General features: G+C 36.7%; 1 protein-coding gene across 1 annotated transcript in view; it reads right to left on the minus strand.

Moving 5' to 3' along the window:
• The window catches only part of PXDN (peroxidasin), a 75079-nt gene that overhangs the window by 10779 nt on the left and 36872 nt on the right, over window positions 1-27428 (minus strand). Inside the window, exons 5-19 of the mRNA XM_015816875.1 lie at window positions 25202-25273; window positions 22497-22568; window positions 21079-21248; window positions 19673-19790; window positions 19348-19517; window positions 18207-18479; window positions 17516-17632; window positions 14583-14741; window positions 13333-13445; window positions 10613-10769; window positions 9211-9319; window positions 8309-8466; window positions 5185-6688; window positions 2501-2635; window positions 1449-1657 (exon numbers count right to left, since the gene is read on the minus strand). Coding sequence (XP_015672361.1) covers window positions 1449-1657; window positions 2501-2635; window positions 5185-6688; window positions 8309-8466; window positions 9211-9319; window positions 10613-10769; window positions 13333-13445; window positions 14583-14741; window positions 17516-17632; window positions 18207-18479; window positions 19348-19517; window positions 19673-19790; window positions 21079-21248; window positions 22497-22568; window positions 25202-25273 — 3536 coding nt within the window. The remainder of the gene's footprint in view (window positions 1-1448; window positions 1658-2500; window positions 2636-5184; window positions 6689-8308; window positions 8467-9210; window positions 9320-10612; window positions 10770-13332; window positions 13446-14582; window positions 14742-17515; window positions 17633-18206; window positions 18480-19347; window positions 19518-19672; window positions 19791-21078; window positions 21249-22496; window positions 22569-25201; window positions 25274-27428) is intronic.

The following is a 27428-nucleotide window of genomic DNA, read 5'->3' on the forward strand; positions in this document are numbered from 1 at the left end:
TTGCAGTTTTGTTGGCAAGACTTCAGAAGTGGTTTGCCATTGGAAACTAACCAAAGAGAGAAGCAACCTAGAACTAAGGATAAATTTCTTGACAGTGAGAACAATTAATCAGTGGAACAACCTGCCTCCAGAAGCTGTGAATGCTCCCAACACTGGAAGTTTTTAAAAAGAGACTGGGCAACCATTTGTCTGAAATGGTATAGGGTTTCCTGCCTGAGCAGGGGGTTGGACTAGATGACCTCCAATGTCCCTTCCAACTTTATTATTATTATTATTAAACCAAGTGCTGGTCATTACACAACAGCTAGCTGTTCATTGGACTATATTAGCTTCATCTCATAATGGTAAGTAGTTTTTACTGATCGCTAAAGAGCAAACCAAAGCTATCACAAACAAATCTAATTACCAAATTTAAAACCAGGAGCATTCTAAAACGTTCCCAGTATAAGGAACCTGGCTGCTTTTTAAACTGAGTTCACACCTCTTCTAATTCAGACTTCATTCAAAAGGGGGGAGGGTTGTCTTTACCTGTGCTATTATTCTACTCCATTTCCCATAACTTTATCCCACCTAAGGAACATCACAACATACCTCCTCCATAATTATGGGGAATGCTTGCTAGAGATGAAGTAAGCAACAACATTGGTCAATCTTTTCTAGGAAATGAGGCTCATGAGAAATGTTGAGAAGTTGTGGAATCACATGGGATTTAAAGTCCCTTCTACCTCGGAAACTGGAGAGGCAGAAAAGAGGACAATTTCTGTGCATATTAAGTATCATTTTTGGATCAAGAACTTCATTTGTCTGTTAACAAACAGCCATAGTCTACTCTCCTATCTCTATTGAATACACTTCACTGGTTGCTGGTTACCCTTTAATTTCTTAAAGATAAAGGCTTTTAAAGTTTTCATTTGAGAAGTTAGCTGATAGGTCAAAGACTCCTGCCAGATTATTTGAGGTTATGTATTACTACGTTTGGCTGATATAATCTGCCGTACCCTAGACATTTCTTGCTCAGAAATGTAAACTTGCTGAAGCTTAAAGAGCAACACAATGGGAACTAACAAGCTGCCTCAGATGAAAACGGTGTTGTTTACAAAATATGGGCAGCTCATGTACAACGCTTAGGAAATGTTTATCTCATACAATGAGTGGTTTACATAGGAATTATAACACACCATCCAGGGACTCTCCCAGGGACCTTCAAGGGGTTAAGAGTGATGTGAAATCAGGTCCCCTTCATGTAAGATAGGAACATTTAATTAGATCTGTGAATGGGGATTAGAAGCCTGACTGTTAATGGGAAAAACAATCGTATAACTAGCTTTATTAGACTCGCCTACTCAGGATGTTTAAGTGTTTCACTGTGTTATTTTACTTGAAAATTGTAAGCCCTGCTTCTTCAAAGAAAGAAAAAAGATGGAGCAGGGGAATACATATGGCTATACCTTCACAGCAGTCTTGCCACATCCTGAGATCCACTTTAGGAATTTCAGCACAGCTTCCGTAACCATGTGGGAACTCAGCCACTCTAAAAACATCACGTTGTACTCTGGTTATGTTGTCCCCATTGTCACAGAGAATTCTTGCAAGGGAGGACTGTTTGACCTGAGTCAACTGTGCTGGAGTAAACACACCTGGGTTCTCATACCATAACCTGTAGTCTCACATGAAGTAAGAATAAATTGTTAGTCAGTATTCAGTGTAAAGGATTCAGTACCAAGAAAAGTAAGGAATATATTCACATTAATAGAACGTTTAAAGTATATTTAATGGCACTACATGGATTCTTTTCTCTCTATGTTGTTACTTTTACTGATAGTTCTTGAAAAGGTTTTTTAGATTGTTAAAAAAACATATCTATATTTCTAGTTGAGGCATATGTTTTGGCATTATCTGAATAAATATAAACTCATCATGGATAACTCAAAATGAGTTGCAAGGCCTCACAATTCCTTCTGTCATGCTTTGAATCAGCAAAGCATTAATGTCCACAATGACAATATAATGGTATGCAACAAGGAATCTGTGACAAGAAGAGCTTTGCATTCAAATGTTTCCTTGTGATCCTAAATCCTGCACATACTGTGTGGTGGTGCAGTGGTTAGAATGAAGTATTGCAGGCTAATTCTACCTACTGCCAGCAGTTTGATCCTGACAGGCTCAAGGTTGACTCAGCCTTCCATCCTTCCGAGGTAAAATGAGGAGCCAGATTGTTGGGGACAATTATGCTGACTCTGTAAACCGCTTAGAGAGGGCTGTAAAGCACTGTGGAGCGGTATATAAGTCTAAATGCTACTGCCATTCACTTCACACAATAAAGTCTTCTCTGCTGCCAATTCCTGTGGCATACTTGTGAAGAAATGGCTCTTCACAAATGATAAGAGTCAGTTGCAAAGAGGAGGATTGCTCACTGTTGTTACATGTTTGGTTCTAGGTGGTTATCTTCTCACTGGAATGCTTCAAAGTGTAAGAATGAACAGTTTTATACCAAACTTACCTGTCTCCATCTCGGAGACGTTTAAACTGTGTGCTCAAGAGACACATCAGTGTAGGTCCCAACCTGCTTCCAGGAACTAGATCTTCTAGCATAAGAGCAGGAAATAAATCTATGTTCAGTGGTGAACCATATAATCTGTACAAGAAAAATAAATGATTGTAGATGACCCAAAGTATGAATTCAGTATTATATTGAATTTTAAAAACTACAATTAAAAGATATTATTCTGGATTTGTTATATCTTTTTGCTCAATTTTTGCTTGACACATTTACTCTGAATATGTGTTAATTTGAAACAGTGCTCACTAGATTTAGTTCTGAATCTACAAAGTTCAAAACCAGCAGTCTCTGTTTTCTGCACATATTACAGAAAGACTAATATTTGAACCTGTGTAGAATGCAACTGTCTTCAGAGATGGAAATTAACTTCATATGGTAGGGGGGAAAAAAGTATGCTTCCTAGTTTTTTAAAAATGCTTTTAAAAAGGTAAAGAAGCATTGGCCTTATACAGTATAAGCTGATTTCCAAAACAAGGTTCTGTACACCTGAATTGCTGGTACAGAATATGATATCCAACATAATAAACTTTGGTTGGTTCAAGGAACTTTCTAGAAAACATCTGGCAAAATCTGTGCACTACCATTCTCTGTATGTAAAGCTTGTATATAGCCATCAAATTTGTGAACACACTGTGAAATGTATACTATTTTCCATTTAGAATGGCAGGAAATCATTTGATTTTTTAAAAAAAAAAACTTTCAAAAGTGACTTTATAATAATATATAGATGTGAGGAGTCTTCATATACAATACATACATACATACATACATACATACATACTGTACTTTGGCATACAAATTGAATTCCTTCAAATCCAGGGTATAATTATGAAAACTAGAGAAAACAGCTACAATGAAGAATGAGCTGATTATCTACATCTCCAACTGACCATGAATTAAGGGTAAACATTTGTTGTATGAAAGCTTATGTGAAATTTAGTTCTCACATGGTTAAAAGTAAACGATTGGATGGCTAGATGTTGCTGTTACCAAAACAAACATTTATATCCAAAAGAGAAGAGAGTCTTTGTCTCAGAGATGTTTAAATAAGATAAATGCCGGATAATCCTCTGCACAAAGGGAGCAGAAGAAACAGGCACAAGGAATTTTGACCATTTCTATAAGAACCAAACTTGCATTGGACATGTGGCAGTTATTAGAATTTTTTCATCATGACTTCTTAGCTGCTCGGTAATAAATTCTACTTAACATAACTTCATGGATTTCTGGGTGACTTAAATGTTTGTATTCAGCCTTCTGAAAGAAAACTGACAGCTTGCAGAGAGATATTTACGTTTATAGGCCTTCCAACTGCAAATGTTAATATTTCCTAGATTCCTTGGAAAGGTCAAGGACATGCTGGGATGGTGGGTGAGGAGACCAGCAATGCAGCCTCCTCTTCAGGAATCACATGGTTTATTTATCTGTCCAGATTCTAGGCCACCCAACTTCAAAAATGACTCTGAACATCTTCATTAAACCCAAAACAGGAAAAATGTTATACAACAAGCAAAATTGTCCAAGGGAACAATGAAATTGGCAATTCCCCCTCCCCACATCACTGCCAACCTAGAGGGATCCACCAGACATGCTACCCAAGGCCTGAGAAAAGAGCCATATTTTTAGTGTTCACTTAAAGAAGGGCCGGGTAGGGGCCAAACTAATCTCTGGATGGGGATGCTGTCCAGGGGACAGGCACTGCAGACCTGCTCCCTGGGTCTAGGTCAGGGGTAGGCAACCTTGGCTCTTTTATGACTCGTGGACTTCAACTCCCAGAATTCCTGAGCCAGCCATGGACTTCTGGGAGTTGAAGTCCATGAGTCATAAAAGAGCCAAGGTTGTCTACCCCTGCTCTAAGTGATGTGTTTAATCACTGGGACCAAGTCTGTCTTATATAGGATAGGCAAATACTACAGGAAACAGACAGTCCTATAAAGAATTAGGTCAAACAATGTAAGGATTTATAGGTAATAACCAATCTTGAACCCAGAAATTTTTCTGGTAAACAATGCAGCTCAGAAAGCACAGAAGTTAGCTCTTCACTTTTATAGTACACATAATTCTTGATTTACAACCATTCATTTAATGACTGACTTACAATGGCACTTATGACTGTTTTTCACACTTACCACCATTGCAGCATCCCCATGGTCATGTGATCAAAATTCGGACTCTTGGAAACTGGCATGTATTTATGACGATTGCAGTGTCCCAGGATCATGGGACAATCTTTTGCAACCTTCTGACAAGCAGAAGTCAGTGGGCAAGTCAGATTCCCTCAACAACTGTGCTACTAACTTAACAACTGCTGTGATTTGCCTAACAACGGTGGAAAGAAAGGTCATAAAATGGGGCAAAACTCACTGAACAACCGTCTTGCTTAGCAATGGAAATTTTGGGCTCCTTTGTGGTCGTAAGTCAAGGACCACTTGTATATGAGAAGATTAAAACCTTCACCCAATATAATAAAAAATGGATCTGGATCTCCTTCTGAAATATGTATGAAACCAATATATGGGAAGTTTCAAGTATACAGCATACAGTTCTGCACGAACAGCTTCTCCTTTCTGTTAGAACACCTCAATAACCTACCGACAAAAATAGCACTGAGACGGGGAACTTACCGTGTGAGTTTTTCTCTGATTTCAGGATCCTTTATTTCATTTCTTAGATCTTCAAATGTGTGTGCTGAAGACAGATTACAGTAAACTCTAAATTCATGGTATGGTGGGATTCCATGATCTCTCCCTCTCTGAATATTCATCGCGGCCAAATCTAAAGCTACCGCTCGGGCCATAGAGAAAAGTCTCTCCGTCAATTCAGTGTTCAACAACTGAGAAGTCACCCTCATCTTACCAGCAGCGCCAAATAACCCTCTAAGAAGCGGATCGATGCCTCCTTCGTTTACAATCCGGAATGGGGAAAAGAAAGCTTTATGTAGAGGTATGTGGCCCTGAGGAATAGTTGCGAAATTCTCGTCCAACCGATATAGGATGGGGTTGATCAAGGTGTGTCCAAACCTAAAAGCTGCAGTTGCAAATTCATTTGTTATGCCAGAGTTAACATTGGGATCATAACCTTTGTATTCACCAAGCATCTTCAAGCCTACCACTCCCAGGATTTTAGGCAGCCAGTGGCTGTAGGTTATATGTTGCATCTCTGCACCGACAACTTTACGGGTTTCGTGATATATGGTATCGCCATCCCAGTGTGGGTTGAGCTTCAGCAGTTCAGTAGCAATTCTGTTGTGTTCCCGAAACCACAGTGTATGCATACTGGTGAGTCCCAGCTGTTCATTGGCTCGATGGTCTCCGGCAAAGAAGCAGGGAATTGGGCTCTCATTCTCATCCCTCATGCACTCTGTCGGAGGGCCAGTTGCAAATGGAAGGAGAGGTTTTCCTGATCTCTGCACAATGCCCTGCCTCAGGAGGCCCCTGTGACTTGCCAAGTCCCTGATCTCTTGCGCTTCGTGCTCTGAGTTGCCATATACATTGGACGCGTCAATGTACGAGGTCAATTGATTGATTTGTTCTCGTGGGTAGACGGAGTTCATGAGGAGGGAGGTCATACCACTCCCACACACGGGACTGGAACGTACAAAAAACATGCACCGTGCTCCATTTCGGACCCGAGGATCATTAGGTGGGATCATGATAGAGAAACACGGAGGGTCATTGGTACAAACTGAACTGCAGTGCTGACCGTCTGAAAATCTGGCTTCGCTTAGGGCAGCCACTGTGGAGTCAAGGTCATGATCCAGGAATTGGCCCCACTGCATTAACATATGACTGAACTGGTCATCTGGAGTTATTGCTTCCGTCCCTATTAATGTAGTGGATACCAAACGTGGCATTGGGAGCGTATGTCCATTGTAATGTCGATTAGATCCAATGCCCCTTGGCAAATTAAAACCATTTTCATAGACTGATTTCAGCATTCGTTCAAAGGCTGTTAGAGAGGCTCCCCACATTGGATGCTGCAGATTATTGCATGTGCCGTCATGTGTCCTGTATTTCTGATGGTAGCACATGTCCGAACAGTTATTCACACGCCTGTGGGCAGTGCAGCCTGACAGGTTGGCAATCAGATTCAAATACTGTGGAGATACCAGATCATTATAGTGATAGCCTGAAACAGATAAAAGAGAGAAAAATAAATTACTCATAAAGTAATAAATGCAGGGTAAAAATCAAATTAATCAATAAAAGCTTTTAAAAAGTCGTTTTTAAAAAAATATAAATTAATGCAATTCTCTTATTATTTATTAAGAAAATTGCATTAACTTATAATTTTTTAAAAAACTGTTGAATAGTGCTGCTACAAGTGATTTATTTTGTTTTAGCAAGTTAACCGATTTGGCTTTGGTATCTGTATATGCAACCATGTGATAAATAACTGCATAAATGATCTGTTCAGCTGCAGACGTCTTTGGGAAGCTTATGTTACTCAATCTGATGACATTCCAAACTGACAAAGCAGATGCTCACAAATCTTGCACATTTCCCAATCTAGAATCTGAAGTTAAGTCTTAAACAGTTTCTAGAAATAAAGTTGTAGAAACAGTCAAAACACAGGAAATATGCTAAGCAAAAGATACTTCTTTTCACATGCTAAATCTGGTTAATAACACTAGACTGTTTTTATTAAGTCCCTTTCATTTAGCTTCTCTAACATTTTAGTCTAAATCAAATACTTTGGAATTTATCTCAGAAGCAGAAAATGGAAGAATGACTAAATAATTGCTTTTGAATTTTAACTTCTGCTGCTTCTAGAATTAAGCAGAAAAATCCGAATTTGGCTCATCTCAGAGATTTTATCTGACATATGCTAAATATTTAGGCCCAGTTTTTGAAACACTGGATGTTCGCACCAAAACAAAAACTGATGTTGCTTTTATAAATACCAAAGCATCTATTTTTGGGGGAGGGGCCTTTCCCAAAAAAATAATATGACAAATCTAAGAAAGGCCAATTTATTTTCTTTCATTTGAGATTAACTTTGTTATCAATTGTGTGAACTTAATCTTGAAGACCATGACCCTTGCTTCTGGTTATTTTCTGTAGTTTCATCTTGCTCTCCCCCCTCTCACTTCCCTTGTGTTTCTCCAATGCACTGGTATTTATAATTTAATCCCACAGCTGGCCCCTTCTTTTTTATAGTTTACCCAGTCTTTTTAATCCCAGAAAATGATTCACTCCACTTTTTATAAATCTATTTTGACTTTTACTTATTTTACAGAACAATTCTGTACTCAAGGTCTGCTGACTGACATTAGAGATATGGTGCAGATGCAATGGAACATGAAACAGAAAATGGCTATTTGACAGATGCTAACAGAGGAGCCTGGACATGTTTCAAAAATTTAAAAATGACACACTAATCTCATACAAAAATGAGAAGAGACAAGAATGGAAAAGGAAAAAGTTGGCCACACCATGTATCCCATTCACTTGTGACTGTGCATCTGATGGCAGAATTTTTATGTGAAAAGCACTGCTGGATAACATATTTCTCTCACCGTATTCAGTAGAGAGGAGAAAAAAAGACATTAGATTACATACATACTCGTTTTCACATAATGGGCAACAGAATATATTGGAATATGGCTCTGATCACAGTAAGTCAAACCTTGTATATACGTTCACAACAGAAAAGCCACAATTCAGGATGAGAGAAGAGGTGATTAGAGGTTAAATACTCTGGCCTCATGTCATACACTCTTACAGTATGCAAAAGAAAAACACTGACTTGTTCCATTAAGGTCAACCATTAAACCATCTTGTACGTGTTCCTGAATTAGTTGTAGTGTCCTTTCAAATATTTCTCCAGCTCTTGCTTGTTCAACAGTGTAAGGATCTCTTGGGTATCGAAATAGGGCTAGTAAATCATTTGGAGATCGAGGGCGACTAATACATTAACAAGAAAAAGACAAAAAATAAACATAGCGTCTAGACGCATAAGATTAAGTAACTCTAGTTTTAATCCTAATGCTATTCAAGTTTAGTAATAATGCTTATATTAAACATCTCTAAACAATTTACAGTACATACCTCAAGTAATTATCCAGTACTGCAAGCCAATAAAAAAAAGATTTTTAAAAAAATTAGCATCTGACAGCTGCAAGAGGAATCTTTTGCTAAGCCATCAAGGAATATAATATTAAATTTCAAGAACTTTCATTTCCACATGTTTAGCAGCCTTCACTTTAAACTGGCCTCCCTTTCAGTTGGTATGACCCAATGGAAATACCCACAAGACATAAAGGAGGAAGGTTCCAGCACCCAATGGGGAAAAAGACTATTGTCATCTAGTCTTTTATACAAAGACGTGAACTGGTCTATTTGTGAAAGGATAGGAAACTGAAAAAAACCAACTAAAATAATTGTAAGAATTACAGCAGGGGTAGTCAACCTTGGCTCTTTTATGACTCGTGGACTTCAACTCCCAGAATTCCTGAGCCAGCACAGCTGGCTCAGAAATTCTGGGAGTTGAAGTCCACGAGTCATAAAAGAGCCAAGGTTGACTACCCCTGAATTAGAGTATAGCGATGCCAAGTCAAGATCAACTAAAGTAATCAAGTAAATAAGAGATAAACCAATATATTATTATGATGTAAACAAATCCTTCCAATTATACAGTATATGCAATACCTATCAAACAAATGTGTGCGTGTGGAGTTTATTGCTCTGTCAACAGTAGCAATAGCTTCAACAATAGAGCTTGCTACAAATGGGTCTCCATTTCGACTCACATCAGGAACTAAAAAGAAAAAGGGGAAATTAAACATTTTTTCAGAGTTACACAGTTAAGCAAAGTCTAGACATAACATTATTTTGGTATTAAAAATAAATTTCTATTTGCAATTTTCTATACAGTTACTCGTCTGGTGGTAATGTTATAAAAGTGCAAAATTTTCTAGGAGAAAAGTATTACTCTTTCACAATCATAACTTAAAAATATGCTTTCAATTTCTTTTTCAGGAAAAAATTCTTCAGCACAATCAAAATGAGTGAGTAAGCTCTCTAGCTACAGAATATGCAATGTGGAGAATTGAGGCTGGAATGCCCTTGAAAAGAATGATTGATCAGGAGTGCTCATTTTAGGTGCAAGTATAAAGCACAACCTTTTGTTGCCTGGCAACACTATTATTATCTAATATGCTATTAGATAAATAATATATGTTATTCAATAGTATAATATCCTTGTTTTTCTCCCTTTGTAATTTGCTACTATTATTAAAAAAGAAAAATAATTGCAGTCATTATCCCATCATGCCCTAAACATGACAAGAACTTATAGATTTTGTCTAGAAAAGCTTTTTGTGTCATGCCACCTCTGAGTATGATTAAACCCAATTCCTTCTCATAAAAATATATTCAAAAACATGAAATACATTGACCCAGACTGAACTATAAAAGAAACTAATTATTCTTAAAAACAATTCTTAAATTATTCTTAAAATGATCAAAATATAAAAATAATAAATATGCAATATGTGGGTTTTTTTAAAAAAAAATCCTTTAAATCAATAACAAGGCAATCTAAATTTCACTTAGTGAAGTGGTGAAAATAAAGCTAGGACATTTCTCTCATTCATGTTCATGGATTCCATGAAATCTATCCATGGAGTTTAATAAACCCCTGCTTTAGATAAAAGAAAGTACAAAAAAAGGAATATAATGAATATGAGAAACCCGAAACTTTTTCTGCCAACAAATCTTCTCTTGGTATTTTTGTGTCCATTGGTAACTATAATTTCTCCAAAGCTTTTGAAATAAACTATTACAACTGAACATTAAATAATTGTCCATTAAATAATTATTTAAGTATTAGACTATCTGTCCTTGATTTAAACTCACAACCAAAAAACATGCTACTTAGTGCCAGTTTAGGAGTTTTACTAAATACGTTACTGAAGGAGAGGTGATTATTAAAGTCAAATTTAATAATTCCTCCAAAATTCTTATGCATTACACTGAAAATTTTTAATAATTCGATAATTGTGCACAATAATTAATCTGCAGTTGTCTATTCTAATGGTATAAATCTTACCGTTCACAGTTAGTACCATGCTAACTGAGGAATATCCAATTGTATTCCTTGCTACGCATTCATAACGGCCTTGATCTGCTGGCCCAACATCTCGAATAGTAAGAAATCCTTCAGAGCTAACATGGAATTTCCCACTTTCTGTCACCTGAACACCATCCTGTAGCAATCAAAAGGCCAAGATATTCCATAACTTAGGCAGTGTTTTAGAAGAACTAAATTGTTTGAAGGTGTTTGTTGCGTTTTTTAATTTGGTCAAAGGAAAACATAAATTTAAATTTCCAACCCTGACAGATAAGGAATTCTCGATTCATATGCATAATCTGCATTTTAAAAGCCTAGCCATGTTCTAAGGCAGTGGTTTTTAAACTTGGGGTAATTTGGGTATATCCTGCAGTTAATGGAGCAATCTGAAATTGTTATTTAGGATCCAGTTTGGGACTGCTACTGCTGAGAAGTTTGTGGGGAAAAAAATCTGGGTTTTTTTGAGGGGGGGTGTAATTATATTATTCAAGACTGGAAAAGTTGTAATAGGGTTAAACTGTTTAAGAAGCATTATTGTAAAGTCTCCCAGGAAAATAGCAAACACCATTGATGGGACTACCTCTTCTGCAGAACAGAAAAGTGTGATTCCCTCACTTCTTCCTGCACCCCAGAATATGCCCTCCGAATATGCTCCTTTAGAAGAAAATGTTCTACAGCAGATGCACCATACACAAGAGAATGGTGGAGGTAGGAGAAAAAAGAAAAAGTACCATCATATGAGCAGACCTCTTGGTTTCTACTCAGTGCTTTGGATCCAGATTTAATCATGCTTAGAGGAGACTCATTTAAGTTAGTGGTCAAAGTTAGCTCTGACTGAATCTGATTGCCTTTAGGACAGGGGTGTCAAACTGCCGGTCCGCGGGCTGGTTTCATCATACCAGAGCCGTGCCCACCCCATTGCCGGCAATGGCGAAAAAGCTCCGATACGTTGCGCGACGTCACGTGACGTCGCGAGTTTGACATGTCTGCTTTAGGAGATTTATCCTAGACAGAACTAAGTTTGGACTCAGCTTTGAGAGTTTATCAAGAGCCTCAAAAGTTGCTGAAAACTTACATTTGACTTGCTGGTTATTAAGTTATGCAGGTCTGGCCTTAGAAAAGTTGATTTAAATTGTTGCCATGGACTAGAAATACAAGTTCACCTCAGCCTTACAGATTTATAATTTGACTATTTGAGATATAATGTAGACAGTCTTTGACTTATGGCCACAACTGGAACCTGAATTTCGGATTTTGAGCAAAGTGGTTAAGAAACACATGACTGCTTTGCTCAATGACCACAATCCCAGCACTCCTCTGTTTCAATTGTTAAGTGATCTCTTGGGTCATTAAGTGGAGAGAGCAAAAGAGCTGTCTGTTGGGAGGAGTCCAATAGCCCTTTCACTTTCAATTGTTTCTCCAGTCCACCCAAGGATTTACCCCATGCATTTCAGGATTTCAGCTCTGTTTCTGCAGCCCACTGAGGGATCCCCCCCCCCCATGCATGGAGGGGAAATCCTTTGGCAGGCTTCAGGATCAGAACTGGAATCTTCAGAATTTCAGCTGAATGGAGCTGAAATCCTAAAAGTTCCAGTTCGGTTCCTTCAGCCCACCAAACAATTTCAGCCCCCCTTCATGCATAGAGATTAAATCCTTCAGGAGGCTGTGGAAGGAGCTCCGCTCTGCTCCCTCCCCTCTGCTTGCAGCCTTCCCTGTTACCTTCCCCACTGACTTTGGGAAGAAGCAGGCAGAGAGGATTGCAAATGGCAATCATATGACAGTGGGGCTCTCAGCAGCCAGTCGTAAATGTGAGCTAGTTGCCAAGCAACCAAAATGTGGTCATGTGACCACGGAGAAAGGGAAATGGCATGTTTTATAATAGCTGGAAGCACCCTTTCCAAGGCTGTCATAACCCAGGATTATCTGTGTATAATTTGCAAGGCATATATGCTTTGTGTAGAAAAAAATGCCTTCAAGCTTTCCATCATAATCGCCATAGAATAAAAACTGTATTTTAGTGGTTGTATTTATCTGGACATTTTTTTTCAGCTCTACCTGGGAATACACATAGTGTTTCCTAATACTTAAAATGAACTTGTATATACCACGTAAACAGGCAGTCCTCAACTTACAACCATTTATTTAGTAAGTGTTTAAAGTTACAAGGGCTCTGAAAAGTGACTAGTGACTGTTTTTCACACTTATGACAGTGGCATCATCCCCATGGTTACACGATTAAAATTTGGATGCTTGGCAATGGACTCATATTTAGAATGGTTGCAGTTTGCGGGTCCCTTTCGCGACCTTCCTTAGAAGCAAAGCCAATGGGGAAACCAGATTCACTTAAAAATTGTGTTACTAACTTAACGGCAGTGATTCACTTAACATTTGTGAAAAGAAAGGTCGTAAAATGGGGCCAAACTCACTTAACAATTCTCACTTAGCAAAAGAAATTTTGGGTTCAATGGTGGTCGTAGTTAAGGACTACCTATAATCAGAATTAGATGATCAGTGTAGCAATTCAAACTCTTATCAAAGTAGCCTGTCAATTAAAATCTCACTGCCTTTTGAGTAGCCTCTACAACAGATGGTTTCAGACAAAGGAAAGGTAAACACATTACACAGAGAAGAAGCAAACATGTTCTTCTTACAAACTGAACTCTGCAAGAAGTTAGAAATATGAAACTGGCATGCAGTACCTTATTCCATGTTATTACTGGTTCTGGCTCTCCTTGAGAACTGCATGGAACCTGTACATTTGTACCCACTTCCACTGTCATGTCACTTGGAACATTAGCAAACACAGGAGTTACTAAAATAAAGATTCCCAGAACGAAATATCAAGCAGATAATTTTTTTTAAATAAACAATTTTATTCAAATCATAATCACCTAGTTTTCAATCTAACAAAATCCTACTATTAATATTTAGTGCAGAATAGAATTTATCTAACATTAAGGATTGAATACATTTCTTTTAGGTCTATTGACCAAATAATAATTATAATTTATAATTATATAAAACATGAATGTAAGCTCATTCCAAAGACTTGATTCAGGATAGAGACTTTATTTAGTTTCTTAGCCATTTTTTCCCAACTCTCCATGCTAACATTCCTTTCCTAGTACAAGGAATAATGCACCATTATGATTTAACAGCTATGAAGTTCCTATTTTTCTCCTATTTTTCCACATATAATGTTCTCTGCTCCTCAGCTCTCTTTGTTGTTGTTAATTGCGAAGTCGTGTCCGACCCATCGCGACCCCATGGACAATGTTCCTCCAGGTCTTCCTGTCCTCTACCATCTTCTGGAGTCCATTTAAGTTCACGCCTACTGCTTCAGTGACTCCATCCAGCCACCTCATTCTCTGTCGTCCCCTTCTTCTATTGCCCTCAATCAAACCCAGCATTAGGCACTTCTCCTCAGCTCTCTATCTACCCAGTAATAGCTGCATTTTGGATTTCAGTTAAGTTTTATTTAAACATGCAATTAGCAAAGGTATCATTACTGTATTCAAAAGGAAGCTTGGGGACCTGGCTCAGATCAGAGTGCTAATCAGAAATGTATGGGGTTGAACTATTAATCCTTTTGTTGCCCCTCCACAATTGTCCTCATCCATTTCAGGGGGCCCTCACCTAGAGCATATTTAGTTTTGTCAATTCATTTCAGTAAACAAAATGGGGTTTTTTTTGCAAGAAAACAAAGTCCAGTTGTATTGACAAGAAAAAGTCATGTGCTAGATCTTTGAACTACCACACAATCAACATAGTTACAATATGGCAAATGTAAGTTAGCCACAGAAAGCAAAGCTTAAAAATACTTTTTAAAATAAAATGACATCACTGCCTTAGCAAAAGAGAAAAAACTTTTAAAAACAGTTTAAAATTTAAATATTTAAAAATGTAAAAGAAAAAAGAATTGCATGCAAATTCGCTTATGCAAGCTTACCTCTTGGCTGTACATTCAGATGGACAGCAACTCTTTGAGATCCTACAATGTTGACCGCCTGACATTCGTATTGTCCTTGATCATGTAAAGCCACTGCGGAAATTCTCAGAGTTCCAGAAGACAAAACTAAGTGTCTTCTATCTACCGACAACTGACTACCTGAAAGAAGAATTTTTAAAATTAAATCATGAACTGCACGTGCAACAGACAGACAAACCCGGATTCATATTCTTTTGTTTACAACAAAGAAACAGGGGAAAAAGAAAATAATTAAGAGGTGATGGAAAAAAGTTCTATTAAATATTCACAAGACTTTGTTTAAATTTTCTACAAGGATATTGGAGGAAAACTGTTAACATTCAATTATTTTCTGAGAAAGGTGCCAGCAATGTTATCGCTGGTGAAATCAACCTGGGATTATGTCCTCTATTCCCATGCCCCAATAAATGATGCATCCAACCCATTCAAGTCTGTTCTCATACCAAACCTAATTCCATCAGTAAAGATCACTGACTAGGCAGAAGGCAAATAATTCCCTAGGTATCTTTAAGCAGGAAACTATGGATCTGAGAACAATAACTTAGCTTCCTAATGACCTGCTTCAGAAAAGGATTCTCCTTATTTTCTGACAACTTATTCCACTAATGCTACAGCATAGGGAAGTTTTCTTGGCCAACTTCTTTATTACTTCTAAATACATTTTTAAAGATCAACCTTCACAACTCCTGCTCCAAGACAGAGCAAATAGAGAACCCTGCCTTTCTGTGGAGACTTCTGACTTTGTAAATAGCTACAGTCAGTGGTGAGATTCAGGTATATGAACAACCAATTCTCTGCGTGGACGCCACTTCCGGAAGTCCATTCTGAGCCTCGGAGGCCTGGGGGGAGGCCTCCCCAGCTGAAAACGGACTTCCAGAAGTGGCATCCACACACTTCCGGCGGTCCGTTCTGGGCCTTGCGAAAAAGGGCTAGGGCATCAGCTGGTTCGCCAAAGTCAACAAAAAATTAGCTACCGGTTCTACTGAACCGGTGTGAACTGGCTGAATCCCACCACTGGCTACAAGTCAATCGCAGTGCTCCAAAGACTCAAGGATTTCCACCATATTCTATATGATGTAAATAGGAAGCTTGTGATAAATAGGAAGCTCTCTCTATCTCAATTGGGAGAGAGGCCCAGAGAGAAGCTGCTGTTCATCTCAAGGGCTTATCTTAAAATGTGGTTGGGAGCTGGCAGAACGTCTAAAAATGCAGTATGTTTCAAACATCAAAGAAGTTAATAAAGATAAAGACAGTTGGAAAGTCAGTAAAACAGCTGAAAACTGACATGGCTGACAAGAAAGAGATTAAGAATTTCTTCCCCCATCCTCTCCAAGTTACCTATAGATCTAAAGCAATTATAAACCCAAGTGAATATCTCCCTCCTCTATTAACTTTTGAATACTTTCTGAAGGTGTTACTGATACTCCCTCTCTCTCAGGCCCACTTATATATATACACTCACACATTCTGATATTATTTTCCTACAATATACTTGCACATATCTAATATAGAATGATGGTTATCACATCAACCAGTGATAAATCAATCAAGGCATCTGAGTTGTGGGAAGATGGGTGGGTGTCCTAAAAGTGGCAGAGTAATTCTAATTGGCCCAGAGCTGGAAGCTTGAACAATGGTCCTCCGCCAATACAAAGGTTAATAGGCTGGTTAAAAAGCAACAACAAGATATTTAGCTAATAACTGATCATGAGATATAACAACTTTTTAGACATCCGCACCTCAGGTAAGAGATAAATGTTAGCTATGCTTCTTGGGGCAGTAAGAACAGCTTTCAAAATTTCATTAGTACTATTTCCATAGTATTGTTTGTGACACAGATTCCACCTGGATTCCTTATAAGATCAGAAATAAGTATTTGGGCTTAAAAAATATATATATTTTAAGAGACTGGCAAGAACCATCTGCCCCTGAAGAAAAAGAAGTGTCTAATGTTAAAATATCATTATGCTGCCTCAAAGGCACAATGTGTTTCCTTTTACACTTCAAGGTACTTACAGGTCCTTTGAAATCTAGATTTTCTGTTCATATTTGTACTCTAAATCATGATTTTGGATATTTTATAATTGGGCAGGAGATTTTTCCTACACAGGATGACAGATTCATGCTCTCCTGAGGTGGACCAGAGTATCATCTGCATATGAAAGGATGGATATCCTCTAGTCTCCCGATTTGTGAGCATGAAAATCAGGCTTGTTGAAAATTGATGCCATCAAGTTAATAATATGGAGGTATGTTGCCAAGAATCCGTGCAAAGTAAGCAATACATATAGTACTTAAATAAAATCTATTTCATGTGCAGCATAATATAGCATGTAAGTGTTAGTAAACTGAGATCCAATGAAAAGCTGCATGTGCTCATTTTTCTTCTATTCATTTCAGAAATTCTCATGGTGAACCTGAAGACAGGAACAAAATGTGTGATAAAGGGAACATGTGACATAATCTTGGAGAAAAACTATTCACCTCTAAGAGTAAATGTAGTGGGCAGCAGTATCCTCCTGAGAAAAATATGGGATTCCATAGGCTCTTCAAAGACTTCAACCCTGGTTTTCTCTCACTTATTCACTAACAGTAATGGTGAATATTTTGGTTAAATTCAGTCACACCAAAGTAATAGCAATAACAAGGAAATAAATATTCATAACTTTGCTCTATCGGAGAAATCACTTCAACATTTATTTCCATGCTGTAATAAATTACTCTGTAGTTTCAATGAAGGAGAATATTTGTAGCTCAGGGTTGAAATGAGGGGTCCCTTGGTGCTCTCTGAGCTTGCTTGTTTTCTTGCAAAGGTTTCATTATCCTAACTAGGTAACATCATCAGTGCTCATAGTTTTTTAAGCTTTGTATATTGTTTTAATTTAAATTCTGACCTCCTTTAGTCCATGCAATGACTGGTTGTGGGTAACCTTGTGCCTCACAAGGGAAATCAACAGTCTGTCCTTCAATCACACTTCTGTCTTGAGGGGTCACAGTAAACTGAGGTACAGCTGTGTAAAAGGGAGACAAATAATGAAAGCAGTTTAGAATGTATATACCACAAACATATTTTATTTTGTATTCTTCGAACTATGGAGTGAGAACCACTTCCATTACAGATCTTTGGTACCTGGCTAAACGCATGCAGACTTGGAACCATACCATGATTACTAGACCACTTGAGACTTTGGATGAAAAATAAATGAAAACAAAAATCCAAAGTAAAGGCATCTTAGCAATGATTTAACCGAGTCTTTGGATTCATAATACCTTGCTTTCTTTCCTTTTTTTAAAGTCAAATTATATTATGAAGAAAACAATATAATCACAACTATACAATATATATTTGTAAGGTAACAATAACAATATGTGAAATACCTATCAAACACTCAAAGAAGCATTAGGACCATATCAAAGCTGTCAATATGCAATTTTACTTTCCAAATATTAGCCGGTTAATATGAGATTGCATTGAAAATATGCCCTCCATTTGGGGAAAATCCTGTTGCATCTTTTCAAAATTTTAAATGATCTACAGGTTGGAATAAATGTCAAACCCAAGCCAACTTTTAAAGTGCTGCCTACCTTGCACAATAATGAAGGCAGTCGCATGGATGCTATCTAGACTGTTGGTTGCGAAGCAGGTGTATTCACCACCCTCTTCCTGCTCCACATTCTGGATATAAAGTCCTCCTGATGGAGTGATGGTGATCCGTGAATCATTTGGCAGAGGTGTTCTGTCACCTTTTGTCCATGTGATACGTGGTTGGGGATGCCCAGTTGCACTACATTCCAGGGTGACACTTTCTCCAACCAGAACCTCTGTGTTTTGTGGATGAATCACAAAACTTGGCCGAGCTGTTAAAAAGAGAGCATGCCTATAATACTTTTTCATTAATATAGTATTTCTCAAACTTAGGATGGCTGGGGAATTCTGGGAATTGAAGTCCACACACTTCTTAAAGTTCCCAAGGTTAGGAAATACTGCACTAGTACATCAAAAAGAGAAAACGTTTTTAAATAAGAACTGCATTTGCTACAACAATATGGAATGCATATTAAGTGTACTTATCACATACAAAGAACTCAGCAGTGTAATATAGTTGGGCAGAAAAAATAGATGAACTCTTACTTCTGTTACAATTTTCTCTTAAAAGTATTCCTTTCTAGCTGACTCAAATCCAGTAAAAGTAATATAACAGTAAAAAAGGGAAAGGGACTTATCTCACAATTAAAGCAAAGATATTTGTTTCTCCTTGTATCTTACATCAAAAAAATTAGCCATATTTAATTAGTCCTAAGTATTACAGGGATTTTATGATTCATAAGGAAACTATGATAAAAGATTTTTTCACTACAGTATTTTGAACCATCTGGTAATTTCTCTGTAGGTCCATTATACCAGTACATATAATGCCAGCATTGTGTAATGGCTAAGGTGCTTAGATAGAAACTGGAAATCTGAGTTCTAATCTTCCCTTGGGCATGAAAACCACTTGGCTGACTTGGGACAGTCATTTTCTCTCAGCATAATCCACCCCCACAGCTGTTATGTGAGAAAAAATATGTACACTGATTTGAGTTGACCAAACTTTTTTAAAAAAAAGGTGGGAGAAAAGTTTAAATAAATGCAATAGTAGCAAATAGCTCTCTTGAAGCTATTTGCACAGAAGCATAGAATTAAAACAAAACAAAACAAAAGGTTGGCATTAGTAAATCTTCCCACCTGGCGAACCAAAGTAGCGCAGAGTTACTTCTTGAGTTTTAACTTCTCCAGCTATATTTTTTGCCATGCACTGGTAAATGCCTTGATCTGTCTCCTGAGTATTCTGAATCATTAACGTCCCATCATCAAGCAAATTTAAACGAGAATCTGCTTTCATACTGAGTTCATTGCTATGGAGAAAGAAACGTGAGAGTAGCATTACCACTTTTCAATGACAAATATGTTCAAACCGGGAAAAGAAGATGAAAAACAGTTTTGTCCAGAAGGCACACACAGATTCATTATCAGAGCCATTATTTGCACAAGCTATTTAAAACAATCTTACTTGTTGCGAAGCCAAATGATTTCTGGTTTGGGATTTCCTTCAGCTCTGCAAGTGAAGTAGACAGTATTCCCTGAGGTTACGTCCACATCCTGAGGCTCTGATGTAATTCTTGGCCTCTCTGGATTATCAACAAAGCATATGAAAAGAAAGCTCTATAAAATTGGAATTTAAAAACAGTTTAGTTCTTAATTTTAAAGTAGGGTATAAATCACTGTTTCTCACTGGTGCATTATATAAACATTGGAACATGCACATTTATACAGTTTCATAGAAACGTGTCCAATTGTCCAATTTCAGATTTTCTGATTTTTTGCAATCTTTGCCAGTGAATATTATTAGAGTTTGTGACCCTAGATGAGCACTTAGCATTATAAGACAAATCATAATTTAATGATTAAAATAATCATAAAGGGGATTACAATATAACTATATATGATTACACTTCCAACTTTTCTTTAAGATCCCATGACCCTTTGTAACAAAATGCTTATTTTTCAGTGTTATAGGGTGGAAAAAAGGACCACTCAATGATTCTCGATTTTACATTACACTGTTTTATTTTTAATGATGCCGAGAAGGAGGTTTTGTTCAACAAGCAATGGAACACTTTTATAACATAAAAATATTGTTCAGAAGTTAAAGAAGAACAGAAAGAGAAAACGTCATTTTTCTACCACCAAATTCCACCATCAACCCCTTAATGCCAAAGTGACAACCATTGGTGCTTTGAATTTAAGAGCTTCCGAATTTTTATGACTGCTGAAAACGGCTATCCTAGTTGTAAAGCAGAAATTAAAGTCAAGCTGTTTTGTCAGAAATTAAAATGAAGTTATCGTGTCATAAACAGAGTAAAACACCAAGATCCCTCACCAACTAGCAAACCTCCTCTAGAAAAATTCCATCCAGTCCAGTATAGCCTTTATACTGGTTGTCCTCGCTTACCATTCAAAGTTACAACAGTGTAAAAATAAAAAAGCCTTTATGGCTGTTGCAATATCCGCAATTGCATACTTCACAACCAGCTTCCCACAAGCAGAGTCAATAGAGAAGTTGGCAGTAAAATTTAATCATGTGATGTCTCACTTAACGACTGTGGGATTTGTTTAACAGTTGAATAGGAAATGATTTTGTAAGCCCACCACAGTCCACTTAGCAACAGAGCTGCTGGTCCCAATTGTGGTCACTAAGCAAGGAATTACCTTGCCTAAAAGACATTCAGTAGTCTTCTCCCCTCTTGCATCAAAAGACTTAATGAGTTGTTGATTTTTATATTTATTTATTCACACACACACACACACAATTATATATGTATAATTTGCATTTTACAGTGAAGACAGGCTCTAAAATGTATAATATCTCTAATAAAATATGGAGAAAGCATATTTATAACTTTAAAGCAATCTCACCACAGTTAAGTTCTTCTGGTGTTATTGTGGCCACAGACCTTCCCTGGATCCTCCTTGGATATTCGCATGTGGCTGCAGCCTGCGCATGACCAGATTCGGCATATGTTTTCAACAGCTCTGCCAGCCATAATATTTCACAGTCACAGTGAAGTGCGTTGGAATCCAGGCGTCTGGATAAAACAAGAAATTATCACTGTTTCTACTTACAAGGCTCAGCACTGCATGGGCTTATTCCATGTCTCTTGTTTAGAAAAGTATGAGATGCAATCATATTATTAACCACATTACAATACCTCCTAGTCACTGAAGAAGAGAAAAACTTGAAAGCCAGGACATACAAAATATATTTACTTTATTGGGTTTGTATGCTGCCAAATCCCAAAAGACTCACGTCAGCTTACAAAATAAATGCATGTGAAAACGAAATCCAAATCCCTTGGTTGTGACTTTTTTTTTCTGAATTAGAATTTGGGATATTAGAAAGCAAACCATGTGCCATATTGAAATATGTGTGTAGGTGGTGAATGCTACTCCAAGGAAAACGTCAGTCACTTTCTAAACTTCAGTAAAAGAGAGAAAGAACCTAGGAAGTGTGCCATCTCTGTTGTGGCATATGCCCTCTAGAATAAGATCCCTCTGGAGATCACCTGGCTCCCATCAGGATGATGTTCCAGAAGGCCTTGAACAGCTGGCTCTTCTTCAAGGATTTGTGTTAGGATGGTGGATGTACTAGGCATATGGTTTGATGCCAAGTGGCCAGACCTCCCTTTGTTTACTTGTCTTCTTGATATCTGTTTATTGTGGGCTGCCCAAAGTCTGGTCTGGAATCAGGCAGCACCGAAATTGAATTGAATCATACTGAAAAAATAAAATAAATAAAATAATCTCATCCCTACCATTTACATTTCATAATCAGAGCTGTGAAAATCCTATTGAGGCTAAAACACTCCATCCTGCTCCAACCTGAGAGTTTTTAACCACCGTTTCATGATCAGAACAGTTTTCTTGTAAAAATCAAAACAAAACAAATTTGAAATAAAATTGAAATGCTCCGTCCATTTTTGAAACACTTCCAGCAAGTTCAAAATAAGGTTTGAAGATTGGAAATGTCTACTTTGTTGGAATATTTTTAAACATATCATCCTAAACAAAAAAGGAGAATGTGCATATATGTTATAAACAAATGTTGAAACATGTTTACAGCTAGGATGCTTCTGTTAAATCCAGCTAGTTCAAATACATGTAATTATGAACTCCAGAAGAATTTGCTTGCTCAGAGGCAACAGACTAAACATGACCAATTCCAAAATTATCAGGAACTTTGACTGAATAATAGATAAGGAAATCAAAATGAGATATTTCATACAACAAATGTTTAAAATATCAAGTGCAAAGTTTAAAGATTTTTTTTTACTCACAGTCGTTTCATGGATTCCAAATTACTAAATGTCCCAGGAATTAAATGAGAGATTCTGTTGTTGTGTAAAAATCTGTTGAAAAAAATTGCATTTATTATGAAAAATTCAATCTTCTCCTATAATACTAAAGAAAACCAAAGTCTCTTATTATATAGGATCATATCCATATAAACAAGGAACCTACCTTCCTGCTTAAACTGTTATGCTAATAATAAGAATTCCTGCTAATCTATTATCATATTATATAGATCAGCAGAATGCTATGAATGCAAAATAAAAGTCCTGCTTTTATGAATATTTAGTACTATATTAATTTTTTTACTAAATTCAGTGGGCTTTTCCACAAATAAATGGTTAGAGAGCTATAACTGAGAAAACAACTTCTTTGATTTACAAAGCTACATTACTGCTTTTATTCATGCTGAACAGTTAATTAGAACTGTAGCATGTTCTGGTTGATTGTAAACGAATGTACAGGTAGCCCTCAACTTACAATAATTCATTTAGTGACCGTTCAAAGTTACAACAGCACTGCAAAAAATGACTTATGACCGTTTTTCACAACCATTGCAGCATCCTCATGGTCACATGATATCCAGCACTGGATATTTTATACCGAGTTTAAGTGAAACTCTGCAGTTACACACCACTACTCCTACACTTAGGTAAATGTTGATCTAGATCCAAATAGAATATGGATTTTGGGAAAGAACTGGAGGACTGAAAATGGTTCAGCAAAAAGCAGACGACTGCAGCAGAATTAAGAGATGGTGAGTGGACCAGCTCTTTAATAATTCCTCTCAGAACAAAGAGAGGAACTGAGATCACCCACAAGTGCTCCAGAGAGCTGCTCCTCTGGATAAAACCACAAGACAGCAGTCTTTGGCAGGTTTAGAGCCCTGGGAGACAATGAAATAGTCATCATGGTAAAAATGTGGTTAGCCTCTTTGGAAGGATACTAAGTTCACATACCTCCTTTTCTAATTACTTTTGGAAATTGCTTGCTAACAGCTTTTCAGCTATTAGGGACCTTTAGATTGATACATTTTACAATACTGGGTGAGTTTTCTTCAATCCTTACTGAAATAAGTTTTAAATGCAAGTTTAAGGTCTTTAAAAATTCTTTTTTTATATAAACAGCAAAAAAGTGATTAAAACTTTGATTTCAGAAAGTTGCAAACAGTCTAAGCATTCTGATAAATTTGAAATGAAATTTTGGAATTAATCATAAAGAAACTTTCCTATGGGAAAATGCTTTTGTTTTTAACTTTTAAAAAAGTAAGATTTTAAAAGTTGGAGACTAGAGGGAACTAGAGGGAAGTAAAGATTACAATTAAAGAAGAATACTTACTCGACTTACAGAATGAAGTAAAATATTTTAACATTGGACACATTGAAGGATATTGTAGAAGTTAATTTTAATAGCAACTACCTCTATATAGACACTGTATCTGAAAGATGTTATGGAAAAGGAACAAATTCTATCAGACAAGATTGAAATGGAGTTTAAAGTGGATTTAAAAATCCACTACAAAATCCGCTACAAAAATAACATGGAAAACGATGTTACACTATACATACAAAAGAAACCAGCTGATGTCTTTATACAAGAGATTTACTGGTGGGGCTATATTAAAACTACAAAATGGACTGATAAAATTGACAAGGGCTTTGAGAGAAGAGATAAAGATAGACAAAAGCAAATGTTAGAACTCTACCTATGGGGTTTAATGATTGCTGGATAGAAGAAAAATGCAAATGATTATGGTTAATAGGCGGTTACTTCTGGTGTTGTTTAATGGATATTTTGACTGATTGGGTGTAATGATTTAGTCTGCAATATCTATGTTATTATTTTTGGTATATAAATAAGAGATTCTTATAATATAACCAAAAGTGAGAACTGCTCCCATGCTTTTGGCCTTCCAGAATGATATTAAATCTTGGTTTTACTGGTTGGCTTGAGGTTCTGAGGGGCGCTCACCATTGGAGGTGTTTGACTGGCTGAGAAGACATCATCCTTGTGCTGTCCATCTCTTAATCCCGTTTTGTTGTAAAATTTTGCATAATCATATTTTAATTAGTTTTCTATTTATCTTTTTATAATCTGTAAGCTGCCTAGAGTCACCTTATAGGGAAGATGGGTGGCATCAATATTTAATATATAATAATAATATTAAAAATTAAGACTGTTAAAAGTAAAAGGAAGGAATATACAGTTGATGTATTTGATCAAGGTTAAAATGGATATCAGGACTGAAATGATGATGCTGGATTTGTTTATATGTAAGAGATGGGATATAGGAATAAGAGATCATTTGCTGTATTTTAACAGAAGGAGATAAGTTACTAAAATTGTTTATATAAAGTCATTTCTTTATATATTTCTTTTCTTTTTCTTTAGCTTATTTTTATTTTTCTTTCTTTTCTATTTCTCTTTTTAATTTCTTTTTCACACCTTGCATGTTTTCTTTTTATTCATCTACATTTTCAGTTTTTATCGGTTTTTATTTTTCTAATTATAATCTTTAATAAAATTACTATTAAAAATAGATCTGCATAAATCTGACAAGCTTAGATCTAAGCCTAGTTTAAGCAGAAATTTTAATAATGTTTCCAAGTGTTATATGGAAATATCGTTACTTGATAGGTTAAAAAAAGCTAACATACGGATGGAAAAAAAAAGAAAAAAGAAAAATACTTACAATCTTTCAAGTTTGGGAAGATGGGTGAATGATTCTGGCTCCAAGGTTTCAATCTGGTTAAAGTGCAAATATCTGTTAAAAAGTTGGAGAAAGAAAAATAAGAGGATATACAAAAAGAAATAACATAATAATAAGCAAACTAAAACCTATTTTTAAAAATGTTCAAATAAAGTTAGATCCTAGCCTCAGCTTTTACCTGAAAATCAGTGATATAATATAAATATTACCTCATATTTATGTCATTCAGCACAAATTTATAATTAACAAACATCACCAATGGCTTGAGAATTAAGCATACACACTAAAAATAATGGTAAAGGAAAACATATAGGTATATTATCTATATATATTATGTATGAATAATTTTAATGGTTGATATATTCTGCCCAATGAGAGTACTAGCTCCAGCTTATTTATTAAAAAAGAGATAAAGAAGTAAGAAATTTAATCATATGACTGGGATTCTGTATCACATTGTTTGCTTAATTATTACTGAATAGACTCCAATTGATTGAGTTAATGTAACAGGCTAAGTCATGAAACCATGGCTTTCAAATCACAACTGGCTGTCTTGCCACAATGTGCTAAGCCAAAAGCAACTAAGGTTTAGTAGTGTGAACCAGGTGTACATTTCTTCTCTAGTCAGAAAGCTTCAGTTTAGATATGCTTGTAGAATATAAACCCAATTCTTCATTGCATAGAACATGAATTATACATAAGAAAGATTTATATATTCAAAACAACAAAAAGTAATCAAGCATAGGAAAATAATAAGAGCCATGGTGGCGCAATGGTTAGAATGCAGTACTGCAAGTTAACTCTGCTCAGTCAGGAGTTCGATCCTGACAGGCTCAAGGTTGACTCAGCCTTCCATCCTTCTGAGATTGGTAAAATGAGGAGCCAGATCGTTGGGGGGCAATATGCTGACATTGTAAACCGCTCAGAGAGGGCTCTAAAGCTATTGCTATGCTATTGCTATAATACAGAATATGGAATATAAGCTATGAATTGCAGTTCTGTCCTATGGGATGAAGAGCTGTGTTCCTATTTTGGTGGCTAACATGACAATATTAGATATTATGCCCAAACAGGATGAGAAAATATGTGGAAAAAGCATGGAAGGGGACCCACCCCCAATGTTTTCAGCTCTGCTTTTCTTGTTCCCAATCTCATGAGGTCGAACACTAATGTCTGAAAGGCAATCTTGGTCACATTTAGCTTAGGTTGCCACAGAAATCACAGGTTCTTAACTAGTAGGAACCAGAATCCCCTTAGGATTCTTCTTGCATTTAAGCAATCACAAATAAAACTCCAAATCTTTCTGCTCACTGCCAGGAAGTCCAAAAGTCTAGAAAAGAAGCTGAAATAAACATACCAAATCCATGGAACACCTGAATATGTAAAACGAGGACCATTGTTTAACCTTTAAAAGTCTACGGCTCTCTTCCTAGTACTGTCACTTAAGTGATATTGGCTGCAAGTCTGGTAGATATAGTGGGTTTCTGTTCTCAGAAGAGTGAAAAAGGTGCATCCAAAGTAGAAAAATATAATGAAAAGTTGCTAACAGTAAGGAAAGATATGCAAAAGAGTGAACTGATCCACAGTAAATATCTATTTCCAAATCTGTGTGGCTGAAATAAGAATTCAGGGATACTTACAGAACAAAGTATAGAAAGGATGCCTAATTACTTCCATTCAATTTTTACATCTATATTATCCATTAATAATTTTTCTTGAGGGTTTGCTACTGATGGGAGAATTTGCAAGAAAGGTCAGCTTGCAGTTCTCCTCTGCCTGTTGTATCCTGTCTCAACTATTATGAGGGATACATCTCAGTCTACTTCTCTGGAAAAATGAGAAAGTATTTCAGCAGGCTGCAAGCAAAAGCTCCACAACAGAACCACCCTCTATTTTAATAAAAATACGTACACAGTGAAGTAGATGGGGGGGGGGGGAAATCTCAATAAAGTCCTCCATCTGACACACATTTTGTCATCTCTATACTAATTCTATGAAACAGTGCAACCTAGATTCAGATTTACCATGATTTTTTTTTACTAGTTTTCTTATTTGAGTTCCACCATAGATACACCTAAAGTGTAGAAGATGTAATGGCAAACTGAGGGTGTATTAAACGGGCCCTAAGATCAGAAACCAGAATTTGAGGTACATGTTAGAAACAATCAACTATTTGCACATTTCTGAACTGATGAGATTCAACATATCT

Source organism: Protobothrops mucrosquamatus, unplaced genomic scaffold (genome assembly GCF_001527695.2).
Source record: "Protobothrops mucrosquamatus isolate PMUCROS unplaced genomic scaffold, P.Mucros_1.0 scaffold515, whole genome shotgun sequence".
In the NCBI taxonomy this organism is placed as follows: Eukaryota; Metazoa; Chordata; class Lepidosauria; order Squamata; family Viperidae; genus Protobothrops; species Protobothrops mucrosquamatus.